This window comes from Anser anser (assembly GCF_964211835.1).
Source record: "Anser anser genome assembly, chromosome: 5".
Taxonomy (NCBI): Eukaryota; Metazoa; Chordata; class Aves; order Anseriformes; family Anatidae; genus Anser; species Anser anser.
In genome coordinates, this window is record NC_139725.1 from 63854882 (window position 1) to 63868314 (window position 13433).

Here is a 13433-nt window from a genome sequence, read left to right on the forward strand (position 1 = left end):
ACACCCAAGGAAGCCTGCAGCTCGCCGTTTGGCCAGCCTGGGCCCTCCATCTTGGGGTAAAACTGGGGGAGAAACAGCCCAGGCCCCTCTCCTGCCACGTGAGAAGTACAAAGTGCAACTTCAAAAAGGTGGCTGAGGGTTTTGCTCTCTTACAGAAAAGGAGAGGGTGGGCATGCAGTGAGGCAAATGCAGGGCAAGCACAGCCCCCCCCCCCCAGCTCTGCTGCCAGCAACCAGAGCTGTGACAGCAACCGGGGCTTCGTTAGAGGAGCCCTGCAGTGCTGCACTGCTTCCAGCCAGGGCCTGAGGGCGCCCGCTGCTCTCTTAGTTAGGACAAGGGCCTCCAAAAGTCAGCCCACCCCTGCAACCCCCTAAGCCAGGTGCTGCCAGAAGCCGAATTACGGCCTCTCTCCTGCAGCAAGCGCCCTTTGGCTTTCCTCTCTCCCCCCCCAGCCCAGTTTGCCCTGATTCAGCTCACGCTGGGAGCTGGGCAAGGCCAAAAAGGGAAAGGATGCACCCGCTGTACAGCTGCTGCTCCTCAGAGGCTGGGGTGAAACTGAATTTTGCCGCTCCAAGGACAAGAAGCTGGGGACGTAGGGCAGAGCTGCTGCCACAGAGCAGAGAGCGGATCCTCCCTCCCTGGCCAGGCACAGCCCCAGCTCCCTGCACCCAGTAAGGGCCCTATTGCCAGCCTGGTCCCACAGCCCTGTGCTTCACGGCAGGGCCAAGGAGAGGCTGGGGGTTGGTGCTACCCAAGAACAAAACACACGTGCAAGGGGGCGAGGTGGCCCCAGCCATGATTTTTGCCCCCCAAAACGGGGTGCGGAGGCAGGCAGTGCTGTGCACAGACACAGCATGTGCACTGATGAAGCTGCTGCTATCTGCAGCGAGCCCAAGGTCACGCTGATAAACCCGTGCTGGGGTGTAAGGAAATGGAGCCCAGAGCTGCTGGGCTGAGGTTTTCGCCTCCTCCCCAGCTCAGCACCACCTGGATGGGTCGCAGGTGGGGAGAGGAGCCTGAGAACCCGTGGGAATGCTGCACAGGCACCTCCTGCCTGGCCAGAGGCAGCTTTAGGGAGTTACCGGTGACTTTTGTGGGGGGAGCAGGCAGAGGTCCCCATGTCCCGCGCTGGCACGGCCACCGCAGCCCCTCAGCTGGGCAGGGCGGGCTGCAGGATGCCCCCCTGGGGCTGGCCTGGCTGGGCCATGCCACCAGCAAAACTCAGCCGGGCCTCTGGCAACGCAGAAACTTGGTCTTTTTTTTTTTTTATTTCAACATCGTAGTGCTTGGTTACAGTTTAGTGAAGGACAAATAGGTACATTCATTGGCCACAGCTTCCTGTTGCAGCCAGCAGCTGCCTGACTGCAAAGCCAACACACTGTTAAACCAGACCGAAGAGAGAAAGAAAGAAAGAAAAAAAAAAAGTTTAATGAAAGGCAACTACGCATTAAAAAAGTCATTGTACTTCTCAGCTATAAATTACTTCGGTAAAACACAAGCCCGGCCCCACGGGGAGCAGTCAGAGCTTTGAAATTAACGGCCACCCATACAAACGAGGAAAACCAAAACACTTTTTTGCCAGTCACTCACGAGTACATCAGCAAGGCGACTCACTGCCCCGACCTGCGCTCCTAACGCCAGGAAGATCATGGTGGTGGTGTGTGCTTCAGTGCAATACGAACAATGAGCCTGTAGCCCTTTAATTTTTATTTCTTTCTTTTTTTTGTTTTTTTTTTTTGCACTACGCTCCCTTCCCTCCAAAGAAAAAAAAAACTTAAAGTGCTCCTAGTGCTTTGGAATTTAAGCAAGAACAGGGGCCGCTAGCGTCGTTTGCTGTCTTTGGTGACTTATGGGAGAAGGAAGAAGGGCAACACGCGGCGGCTGGGGCCTTCCTTAGCTCCGCCATAAGTTGAGCAGCCACGGATGGAGCTCTCTGGTTCAAGTACCACAGCAAGAGGGCTGTGCCGCGGCTCCTAATCCCAAAGCCCTCCCCAAAAACCAGCTGAGGTTGCTCCTTTCCTGGGCCAGCACGAGTGGAGCAGGTCAGCACGGAGGCCCCCCCCCCCAGGCCGGCGCAGGGACCACGCCAAGGGGCCGGGTGTGCTCGGGGTGACAAGCGGCAGCGAGCTGGGTGCAAGCGAGGGGGGTGACACAGGGTGACAGGGGGGTGACCAGGCCGCACCAGCGAGGGCAGGGCCTGCGAGGAGAGGCCAGGGCTGCCCCCGCTGCTTGGGGCTTCTCGCACAGGCTGCTGCGTGGGGCCCTGCCAGCACCCAGCTCCATGCTGGTGTCCCACAGCCCCAGCCAGGCCGCGCCGCGCGGCTCCATGCGTGCAAGGCCTTGGCCCTGTAAGGGTCTCCCAGGGGCGGGTGTGTTTGAGCAGCAGGGGCAGCTCTGGGCAGCTCCAGTTCACGTTTTCACGAGGGGGTCAGAGCAGCTGCCAGCCCCAGACCAGCGCTTCCATCCGAACACGTGTCCAGAGCCACTTTGCTCATCCCACACGTGGCTCAGGGACGCGCCGGGACTCACATCCAGTCCGAAACACGGAGCCTCGCCTCCCGGAGCCCAACAGAGCTGCAAGCCGGGCCAAAGCTGGCTATTCTAGGCCGAGGGAAGGACAGAGCGGGGCTGAGAGCAGCCTCCTCCCAGCCTGACCCAGCACACCAAGGCCCTGCGGCCACAGCCTGCTCCACGGCACCCCAGGGCAGAGCCAGGAGAGGAGAGGAAGGAGCCCAGGGACCAGATTGCTGCAGCTTCTGCCCCTCCCTGCACAACAGCAGGCCTCCTGCACCTCCCTGGGGGCTCTGCTGGTTCACATTTGCTCAGGTTAGAAGCCTCGGTTCTCTGCTAAATGCCAGTGAGTAGAGAGGGGGCAGAGGAACCCCACGAGGGGGGAAGAGGTGGAGCAGCCCTGGTTTCACACGCACACTCCGGGCCTGCACATCCTTTTGCTGAGCCAACTCCAGCCCCCAGCTCCCCCAGAACCTCATCCCCTCCCTCTCACCAGCAGCTCCAGCCCAAAGCCAGCCTTCTTCCTCCACCACAAGCCAGGGGTCGGTCACGACGCGGCCACCTCACCACCAGAAGGAGCACTCGATCCCACCGTCACAGGCCTTCGCTGTGGGTGCGCTTCGAGCCCGCAACCCTAGAGTAGGGCGGAGCAGCAAGCGGGTGCAGGCAGGGCCAGCAGTCGGAGCGAGACCACGCTCAGCAGCCCCCGCAGGGGCCACGCTTCGACACCCGCTGCCCCGGGCCCTGCCCGTAACACTGTTAGCTGAGCTCCACGCTCCCACGTGAGTCAGGATGCAGAGTACTTCACGGAATACATCTTTGCAGGAAGACGGCGCCTCTCCCAGCTACGGATGTGCAATTAAAAGAGTAACTAGAACAGTCTCAGGCCAGGCGCGGTCTGAGCGAGATCCGTTCCTTTCCAAGTGTGCAGATAAAAGTGCAAATATGCATTTGATGTTTCTTTTTCTAGTGAGGAAGCTCTGGTGCATTTAGCTGCCAACATCTTGAGGACCAGACCAAGAAAAAAAAAAGCTTCCAGAGGGTTCAGCTTCGCTTTGCTACATGGTACCTTAAAGTCACAGTTCTCTTCTCGCTTACTGCCCGCAGCCGCAGGCTCAGTCCCGCTCACGGCTGCAGCAGGTAGTGGAATGTTTGTGTCAATGAGTTAGATGCTTCAGGGGAAGGGGGAGAGGAAAAAAAAACAACAAAAACCAGGTTACGATCCTATACATGAATGCCACTTCTGGGAGGAAAAGGGGCCCCGCAGCCTCCTCAGTTCTGCGGCGCGGGGTACGAGCTCTGGTGGGCGCTCGCCTCCGAGCCGCCGGCAGCGAAGAGCAAGGGGGCACTGTCTGCAGCAGCCCCGCCGAGCTGGGGACCCGCTGCGTAGCTGTCGTTCCCGGCCAGGGACCCATAGCAGCCGGAGCACTGAGGGGTGGCCGAGCTGGAGGAGAGAGCAAAAAAAACAGCCAGGGACTCAGAGATTGATAATTTTGAGTGTTGCCTTCACTGCTAAGCAGCCCAGGGAGGAGTTCTGCCCCCAGCACCGACCATGGTGCGCGTCTGAAGGGGGAGGTTAGGACAAGCAGATGGGTATCTCCGAGGAACCTGGCTTTGAGGAAGCGGGTGCAAAGAAAAGGAGCACCAGGCCCTACAGAACTGGTCAAGGAGAGACAGAACCTCGCAGTTCCTCACAAAAAATGGCCAGGAGGACCTCAGAGCCCCAGGCAGCGAGGCCAGGTGTTTCCCTTTAATTTTGCTGGGGATATCAGAGCATCCTCCCCCATCCCGGGTGTTCCTGCAGAGCTTTGTCCCACAGGCCACATCTCTCCCAGGGCTTCACCACCTCACTTTCCAGTAGGAAAAACTCCTCCGGAGGTAATTTAGGAGCCCCTCTCCCCCAGCTGAGGGGAGATCAGCCTTCCTGGATGAGGCCTCCTGTCTGCAACCACTGCACATTTCTGCCTGCAAGCAGTGTGATACCCACTTCTAATCCCTTCTACCTGATAAAAACAGCTCTGAGCTGCAGAAAGGAACAAAGCCAAGCTCAGTCAGAAGGCTCTGCCCCATTCACCTTGCCCAAGCTGCCACTTATGCCAGGATTTTTCTTAAGAGTAGCACCCAGGAGTCCTGCTGCTTGCACACCAGGCAGCAGGACAGCAGCTGTCCCCACGTGCCCAGCACAACGCTTACCCTCCTTCTCTGGCCCCAAGCCGCGACAAGTCGTCATCGCTGTCGTAGCGCCTCGGATTGTCGAAGAAGTAGGCTCTGGAGCTGTAACTATGACTGTTGACCATTCCTGCTGGAGTCTGCGAAAGAAAAAAAAGGCCAGGAGTGAGATTTCTGACGGCCTTCCCAGAGGTCTGCCCCCACACGCCGGGCACCACGGGCTCCTCCCCCAGACAGGAGGCGTTCAAGCCACAGCAGCTTGCCCCGACCTACCAAGTTCTGGCTCAGCCTCTGCGCCCGGAAGAACAGCACCACGAAGGTGGTTGGCACCAGCTCCCAGAGAAAGAGGACCACTCCGAACACGACGTATTCTTCGCTGCTCGCTTCCGCGTGCGCCTGCGGACAGAAGTTAGAGGTCTCTCGATTCCTAGCCATCAGAGCTACACAGCTCCCAGAGCTGGGCACAACTCAGGATAACTGCAAATGCGGTGAGATCCTGACGAAGGCAGGAGTCCCTAAACCAAAAGCTATGACCCTTACTCAACCGCTGCCATCTCAAGGGAGAGAGCGTTCTCTACAGGGTGCTCCAGGGCACTGCTAGCTCGCCCAGCCCCCAGTGACTCTCCCCTGCACAGCCATGCCTTATTAAACATCGCTCTTCTGCTCTGCTCGACTTGTTCCTCCTCTCCCCCGAAAGAAGAGTTAGGCTGAAATTGATGAGGGCAACAGAATCCCTCCTGAACTAGGGAGATTGAGGAAGATTCAGGCTTGCCCTAGTGGAGAGGACAAGCAGGGCTTCTGAACGCAGAAATCCAGCTTCTCTGGAGATTCGGAGAAACAGACCCCCCCAGGTAACACCCTTCTCCTCTACACGCCCCCCATGGGAGCCCTTTCACTTTGCTCCTAGCTCTGGACCCAGGGGGTAACAGACAAACTTACCTTATCAGAAAGGTTGTCCCAGCCATAATTAAACGGACCAGGAACGCTGTCTGGAGATATGGCCACAGCTACCAGGTTATAGCAAGCCCTTGAGGAATACAGAAGAGCAACCACAGATCCCACAAGAATAGCTTGGCAGACAGACGTTCCCTGGAACAGGAAGGAAAAGCGGTTTTAACGCAGACCTTCCTACAGAGCTTGGATTTCACCCCCATTTAAATACACGAGAAGCTGCGCAGGCAAGAATGACCTAGAACATTCGTACGCTGTTGCTAAAATATTCAGAGCTGGTTAAGAGCTTCCTCGTGTGATGAGTTCGCTGGAGTAGCAGAGCCATGCGGCCTCGGAGCTGGAAAGGCTCAAGGCACAGGAACATCCTCAGGATTTTATCGATAGGCAGGGACCTGCCGGGTTGTTTGTCAGCTCCAAACCGGTGGTCCAGAGGTGGCCTCCCACCCGCTGCCTTCCTCCGGAAGACCAGCCAACAGCCGCTACGAAAATCTGGCTGCTTTTGCATTCTGAGCAGGCCCGGACTGCAGCAGGAGCGCCCACCTGGCTCGCTCTGCAGCAGCACAGCGCCCCTCACGCTGAATATAACCTTCGTCTGGAAAAGCAGCCCAGATATTTGGGCTGAAAGTGTTTTTACAGACAAGTTCCTTGATGAAGAGCTTAATGAGTTAATTAATGCCCAGAGCCAGTTAGAGCTGGATACCTGGCCTGAGCAAGGATTTGGGCAGGTTGTCAGCTTAGTTACGGCTGCAGCCACAGCTCCTGGATGCTGGGCAGTGGACTGTAGGCGCTTTGAGGGGTCCTGCAGATGACCTAAGGAGAAAGGAGACGCCTCCGGCCAATGCAAGGCGGTTCTCTTCATCTAGATCTCTGCAGCATTGCCTGCTGCAAGAAGGCTTGTCACCTCGCTCCTGTTCCTGAGGAAAGCATCCAACAGCCTTCACAAGCCCCACGCCCCGGTTAGCCTCCTTCCGGAGGAAGGCACGGCAGTGCTTTAACCCCCCAGGTTCACCTGACTGAGGACACACGGGGAAGAAGGTCTCTCAGGAGTCCTCCTGACACCTGGAAGGACACTCAGAGCACGTGAGGTGAGACGCTGCACCGCTGGGAAGGCGGCGGTTCAAAAATACCTGAGCCAGGCAGCTGAGCTGCCTGCCTCTGCACCTGACTGCTCCCTGATCCTACAGCTCTCCCTGCGGATGCTTCCAGGCCGATCGAGAGACTGCTGCCTGCCCTTCTCACCAGGCTAGGTGAAATCACTGCCTTTGACAGGAGCGAGGGCTTTTCAGAGGAAGGGGGGCGCAGCTCTCAGGTGCACGCTTAAATGCAGCCTGCTGCCCCACTCGGGTGAGGCTGCTGGTGGTTCACCCGCTTCATCTGCTGGAGAAGAGTTAGACGTGTTCAGAACATCACCTGTCCCCTCCCGCCTCGGGACAGGGCCTACAGAAGCTTCTCCTCCCATCCAAGATGCTCACCTCAACCAGGACAGGTGAGCACTGCCTCCGGCTTAAACAAGCCAGGCAGCTAACGCTGGACTGCTCGCAGATCCCCTCTGCAGAGCTGCGTTACGCACGTCAGAGCTATTCTGGAGACTTTACAGACTTCACTGGGCTTAGCGGCAATATACTGCAGAAGCTACATCTCTTACTTCTTAGAGAACCCTCTCTTCCAAATGTAAAATTCCAAAATTAAACTAAAAATTCAGTTCCAAAGTTAAACCTCTAAAACTGAAAAGCATAAGCAGCTCCTAAGCCTCCTGTTGTGCCAGGAAAACCGCGGATGTGTTCCCCCAAAGCATGCAGGACGCATCATCCCCGTCGCAGGAGCACGCACTTCTGGAGAGAGGAGTCCAAGAGCTGCCACCTTCACATGGGAAGGAACATTTGAAGGAATATTTGAGAGTAGCTCGGCTGCCACCAGGCCGGCATCGCTTTAAGCACCGCATCTCTACGCATACCCAGTTGGGAACCCAGCCGACGGTCGCAGCCCCAGCGCGGTTCACGAGGCGTTTACCCACCTTGGACTCGAGGTAGACGTTGGCTGAAGACATCTTTCCCAGTTTGCACATGCAGCAAGCCAGTGAGATTGCACAGAGGATGAAGAGGCTGTCGTTGACCAGGGCACGGGCGAGGACCGTCCACCTCAGCTGCTCCTGCGGGACCTCCCCGTGGATCAGCATTGCACAAGTCAGGTTCACAACGAGGAAGAGGAGGCTGGTAAGTACGGAGCCCAGGTACAAGAGGACCCTGGAGAGAGGAAAAACAGAGGTAAGTCAAACGGTTCTGGAGTCATACGTCACAATCCTCCAGCCTCATCAGCAGGGAGGGCCTCCCAGCAAGCAGAACACGAGGCACGCTGTGAAATTTGGGCATTCCAGGAAGTTTCAGCGGTTGTACTGACGGCCCAAGACTGCAGAGCATTTGTCTGCGCTGCTCTCCTACGGCACGAGCTGTGTAAGTGGTCACAAGTTACAAGACTCGCCTTCCGACAGGCGGGCTCTTATCCTGCAGATTTTAAGCGTTGCTCGAGCTCTGCGTTAACTTCAGCCTGTACATTCTGAGTCAGCACAGCCACTGCGGCTTCTTTGCTGAAAGCCACTGGGGCCTGTGTTTTCCACCGTGGGTTGCCCTGGAAATCAGCCAGGCAGCACCTGGGCTGCCCAAAGGTGTGCCCACAACGGCGTGCCACCTTTTGCTCAAGCTCACACATCTCTTGGAGGTGGGACAGCTCAAAAGGACCTTGAGAGCTCCTCTGGCTTCCTATCAGCACCTGTACTGGGGTGCTGATGGCACACGGAGGCACGCAGCACATGTTTCAGCTTCCTTGGTACCCTCAGAGCTCCCATTCCTGCTCCAAGGAGCAACTCTGACCCTCTGTCAGAGCACAGCTAGGTACGGCATTAGCTCTGTTCAGTTTTTGGGGTCTTTATTCATTCTTTATTCACTTTATTAAGCTTTAATTCACCTTAAGCAGCCTCTGAAGGTTACGTTAGAGAAGCACCACTTACTTGTACTTGTTGAATTCAGCTGCACATTTCACTTTGAATATGACCTAGGGGGGAAAAAATTGCACAGCGTTACTGAACATGACCCGCAGTTCTCCTTTAAGCTTCGTAAAGATGGATGCAACAGGAGAGCCAGCATCCAGCTGGGTATCTTGAAGGACTACATCACCTACTAGCACAAAGTCTTGCTCTGCACCCACTCACAGAAGAGATTGGTGCGGCGTTTCCTGCAGGAGCCAGGCCCGAATGCAGGTGTCTGATGGGCAAGGACATTAAGCATCCCCTAGGCGTGGTGTTAAAGACCTTGTCACGTAAGGACTCAGAGGAATATTTTATATATTTTAGGAGCTCAGTCACGCTCGATTTCCCTGTTAGAGAAGGCCTCCTCAGCAAGAGGAACCTTCAGCAAGGCAAATAACTGATCTAAACGCGCCCGGTGGCACCGGATTACGGACCTGCAGGCTGTAAGAAAGGCGCAGAGTTCTCGGTTCCTCCACCCTTCAGGTGTCTGTAGGCCACACACACCTGAGAAGTAACTCAGAGGGAGGAAGAGGTGGAAGGCCCAGCTGCCCGAGGGGTGGCACACCCAACGGGCGAGCGTGTTAGTCCGCAGATCACCGTCACCTAGCTCACTCAGAGCACCACGCACTCTGCCCAAAAGGGAATCCGCGCTGCCATCGTTCCCCGGGGACCAGCAGGCTGGAGCTGTGGGTTGCACAGGACCAGCTGCTGCTTCAACGCAACGGCTCGCGGGCCTCTCAGTGACCCGCAGGGCACCGAGCCCGGCCCTGCAACCTCAGTTTGGGTTGAATCAGCCGAAGGAGAGCTCACACGCAGGCAGCCCCACAACAGGCAAGTTTCCACGTCCTTTTGGGTTGGAGAGGGGCTCCTGCCGAATCCTACGGGGCAGGACTGCAGGATAAGGAAGCGGGGACAGATTGGGAAGGGAGGCACGCTCCCAAGTCACAGGTCAGACGAGCACCGAGGCCCTGCTGCAGCGGGACAGGCAACACGGAGCTCGCTTGTCACAGGCCAGCTCAGCACAGCCACGGCAGGAGCTGGTTGTTGGGCTGCAAAAAAGCGCAGGTGCTGCTGCAGCCCCTGCGGGAAGGACGCCGGAGCTGAGGGTCACATTCAGCCCCAGAGCTCGTGGCCTGAGGACAGGGATCCCGAAGGACAGGGATCCCGAAGGAACTTGGGAAGACGGAGCTGGCCGGGCAGATCCAGCGGACGCGCACTCGTGGGGTCAGCACAAATCCGATCGCTGCGCACAGTCATGGAGGTTCGGTTCCACTTCTTCTGCAAGGAATCCTCCTGCACGGAGCCCTCCCTGCCACCTTCCCGGCTGCGGCTGCAGAGGAGGCTCACCCACCCGTCTCTCACAAGGCACCCCTGCTCAGCTGTTCCTCCCGCTGGGATTTCAGCACCGCTAAGCTTCAGAAGTCAGGCTCCTGCCAGCGGGGTTTCCAGCAACGCCTCAGGATTTGAGGGTTGGCTGTTCCACTATTGTAGTCTTCAGCATCTGAAATCCTTCCTGCAGGAACCGGACAGCTTCAAACCCTGTGCCAAGCACTCCAAGCAGTCCCTGAAGCCCTCTACCCTTTTCTCCTGGCCTGCACCAGGCAGAAGCACAAGATAATCCACACTTTTCTTAGCCCCCAGCTCTTCAGTCCCGGACCTTCAGGCAGGGAGCGGACACCACCTGGTTTAGCGTTTTCACGGTTATTAAGGCACGGCTCGTCCGGTGACATAGCTCCCCGCTTCCCCACGGGGCTGGGTCAGGAGGCGGTACAGCACCGCTCACCTCTGCGCTCCCATCCTCGAGGCAACGCTGCAGGGCGCTCAGCGCCCGAGGAGAGCTGGCGGAGAGGGCTCGGCATGAGGGAGACGGCTCAGGAGCTGCCCCATTCTTCGCAGGAGCAGGAAATCCAGGCCCCTGCCCTCCAGAAGTGCATCACACCCTGCAGCAGCCCCCACACGGTGAGGGGTTACTTCAGCCCAGCTGGGCGGCCAGCAAAGAAGCCTGCAGTTGCCTGCCAAAACCAGCAAACGGAGGTCTCCGCTAGCCCAAGAGCAGCAGGGCTGAGGACAGGCACTCCTCAGCCAGCCTCGTGTAACAGTTCGAGCCTCAGGCATCTTCTGGGGTGGGGGACGCGTCCCGTCAGCATCTCACGTCGGCTGCAGGTCTGGGAGGAAAGCAAAACTGAGAAGAGCTACAGAGCCGGGGGCCCCGTACGGCCAGAGGCTTTCCTTCCTGAGCAGACGTTTCACAGCAGCGAGCTCCTTCCTCACGCCACCGAGGCCACAAAGCGAACTCGCGGCGGTTACGCGCCCGAAGCGTCAAAATCTTATCCTTGGGAGGAGCGACGGAGATGTCCCAGCCGCTAGGAGCTGGCGGGTGGAAGACCCCGCATCCCACGAGCGGCCCTAAGGACCGGCGTCGGCACCCGCGCGAGCAGGGACCGCGGCCCTGCAGCCGCTCCTCTGCAGGATCGCGGTGCATCCGCCCGCAGCAGAGCCGGCAGGGGCAGAAACCTGCCGCTTCCTGACGGAATCGGTCTCCCGAGCAGCACCGGGGGTCACCTCCCGGCTGCTGCCGTGGCCGCCTGCTCACCCTGAGCGCAGGGATCAGCTGCGGGACAGGGCATTTTGAGGCTGTCACCCCTCAGCAGCTGCCCCCCCTCAGGCAGGAGTCACGTACCCGGGGTCTGCAGGACGAGGGGAGGGGAAGAGTGGGGGCTCCCCCAGTTTTCCCTCTGGGAAGGCAGCACCCTCGGGCGCAGGGCAGCGAGGACGAACGGCTCCCAGGCTGGAAGCTCTCCCCACGCGCGTCCGCTCCAGCGCAATTCGAGCGAGCCAGGATGAAAGAGGCTGATGTCACCCCGCCCGACGGAGCGCCCCGAGAAACCCAGACAGGTTAAGGGTTACGGAGCAGCCCCGAGCAGGAGCCCTCGCTCACCGCTGCCGACTCCCAGGCTGGACAGGGATGCCAAGGAGGGCTTGGAAAGGGTCGGGATGAGGTTGTTGGGGCTGCGTTTACAGGTACCATCTCCTGACGGCGAGCCGGGGGAAGCAGCAGCTGGCAGGCTCTTGGGAAAGGCGGTGTTACTCGAGCAGACGCCTGGCTGGTGGCTGAGGAGCTCTTCCAAGCAGGGCTGGGGCGTCCCGGGCATCCTTCTGCCTGCTCGGGGCAGGACTGGGAGGGGAGCCGAGGAATTCCGATCGACCCTGATCTCCAGGTTTCCTGTGGGGAAGCTCACTGTGACAAGCCGAAGCGGAGAGAGACTCTTCCAAGCAAGAGGTGGATGCTCCAGGATGGAGCTCCCGATGCTCCAGGTGGAAACGAGCCTGCAACAAGAGGAACTTGAACAGGACAGCCTCCTCCCCGCAGACAGGAGCACGAGGCAGCTCCATCAGTTTGAATTTCGGTCCTGGAACAGCGCAACCTCACGCGAGCTCTCCAGGGGTGTTTGTTGTTTCCCGAGGCTCTTCCCCCAGCCGACACCGTGTCATCCCCAGCTCGTACGCGGCCCGAGGAGCTCCATAAATCAAGCGAGATCAGCGCAAACAACACAGCACAGGCCGCGTTCTCCCTCCCCGCTTAAGACAGATGCCATTTCTCCAGCATCTCCACAAAGGCGGCACTGTGTGCAGAGACAATCAGCCGTGCCTTCGGCACAAAAGCAGCCTCGGCTTTTATCTGAGGGCATTTCAGACAAGCACAGCAGCCCCAGGGCAGGGACAGCCCAGCGCTCCTCTACAGGTCGCTGCCAGCTGGCCTGAGAGAGCTGGGAACCGCCAGGCCCTCTGAGCGCCTTCAGCTTGAAGTCACTTCAGTAGATCTCTAGATCCTGAGCCTCTTCCGACAGAGGGCTGTGGTTCCACAGCAGCTTCCCACTTTTCCCTAGCTAGTGACAGTGTCTGCTTGCTCCTCCTGTGCTTTAAGACGAGCACTGAACGCGTCCAAGCTGGCATCAGCTGGCAGAAAGGTGCCATGTGTCGGTAGCTAAGAGGATGGGTTAGTTTTATCAGCCTGCTCTCCAAGCAAAGGAGGCCAAATATCCCGACTCAGCACCGTTTCCTTTGTTAAAACGGAAGCCAGAAGAGCACCAAAGGCCCACCTAGGTGGATTTTCTCCGAAGCCCAGCTCTAGCTTTCACCACCGTGAGATCGCTCCAACACCACGACATGCTGGACGCCCATGCTGCCCGGGGCAGCCAAGCGCCAGGCCCTTCTCTGCGGCTAAGCACGCACACCCATTTCAACAAGTCACTTCATCCTTTCCCACTCTGGATTCTGAGCTCTTATTTCCTCAGACAGGATTTCCCTTGGCTCTAGGTCTTCAAGGAGAAAGAAGCAGGGCATACCCAGCCGGAGTCCACCGCAAAACGGACATCACAGGAGGAAGGGAGCCTGCCTGAACGTACTTTGCTTTTCTTTAAGGGAGCCTTTTAACGAGCCTGCGAGGAGGTAAATCTGCTGACAAGTCCAGTAGCCTCGAGGGAAATGAAATCCAGCCAGTTTGGGGCAATAGAGCTCGGGATCCCCTGCTGAGCTTGCCTTCCAAGGGACAAACAAACACCTACCAGCTGGAGCAATCGGTAGGTCAGCTCCCTTCAACATGAAGATGGATTATAGACATTATATCATACACATTACGCAGCATTTGTTATTCTGCCGGCACTTGACGGGCAACGTATCCAACACCAGCAGATTACGCCAGCTTCCAGGTGCTTGTGTCAGGCAGGGAAGCACCCACACAGCTGAACAACCCCACTGCCCCAAGCCTCGGGGGTATCAC

General features: G+C 58.1%; 1 protein-coding gene across 1 annotated transcript in view; it reads right to left on the bottom strand.

Moving 5' to 3' along the window:
- Positions 1-2268: 2268 nt before the first annotated feature.
- The window catches only part of GPR137C (G protein-coupled receptor 137C), a 12697-nt gene continuing 1532 nt past the window's right edge, over positions 2269-13433 (bottom strand). Inside the window, exons 2-7 of the mRNA XM_083837653.1 lie at positions 8636-8679; positions 7646-7874; positions 5620-5769; positions 4954-5076; positions 4705-4820; positions 2269-3955 (exon numbers count right to left, since the gene is read on the bottom strand). Coding sequence (XP_083693779.1) covers positions 3784-3955; positions 4705-4820; positions 4954-5076; positions 5620-5769; positions 7646-7874; positions 8636-8679 — 834 coding nt within the window. The 3' untranslated portion in view covers positions 2269-3783. The remainder of the gene's footprint in view (positions 3956-4704; positions 4821-4953; positions 5077-5619; positions 5770-7645; positions 7875-8635; positions 8680-13433) is intronic.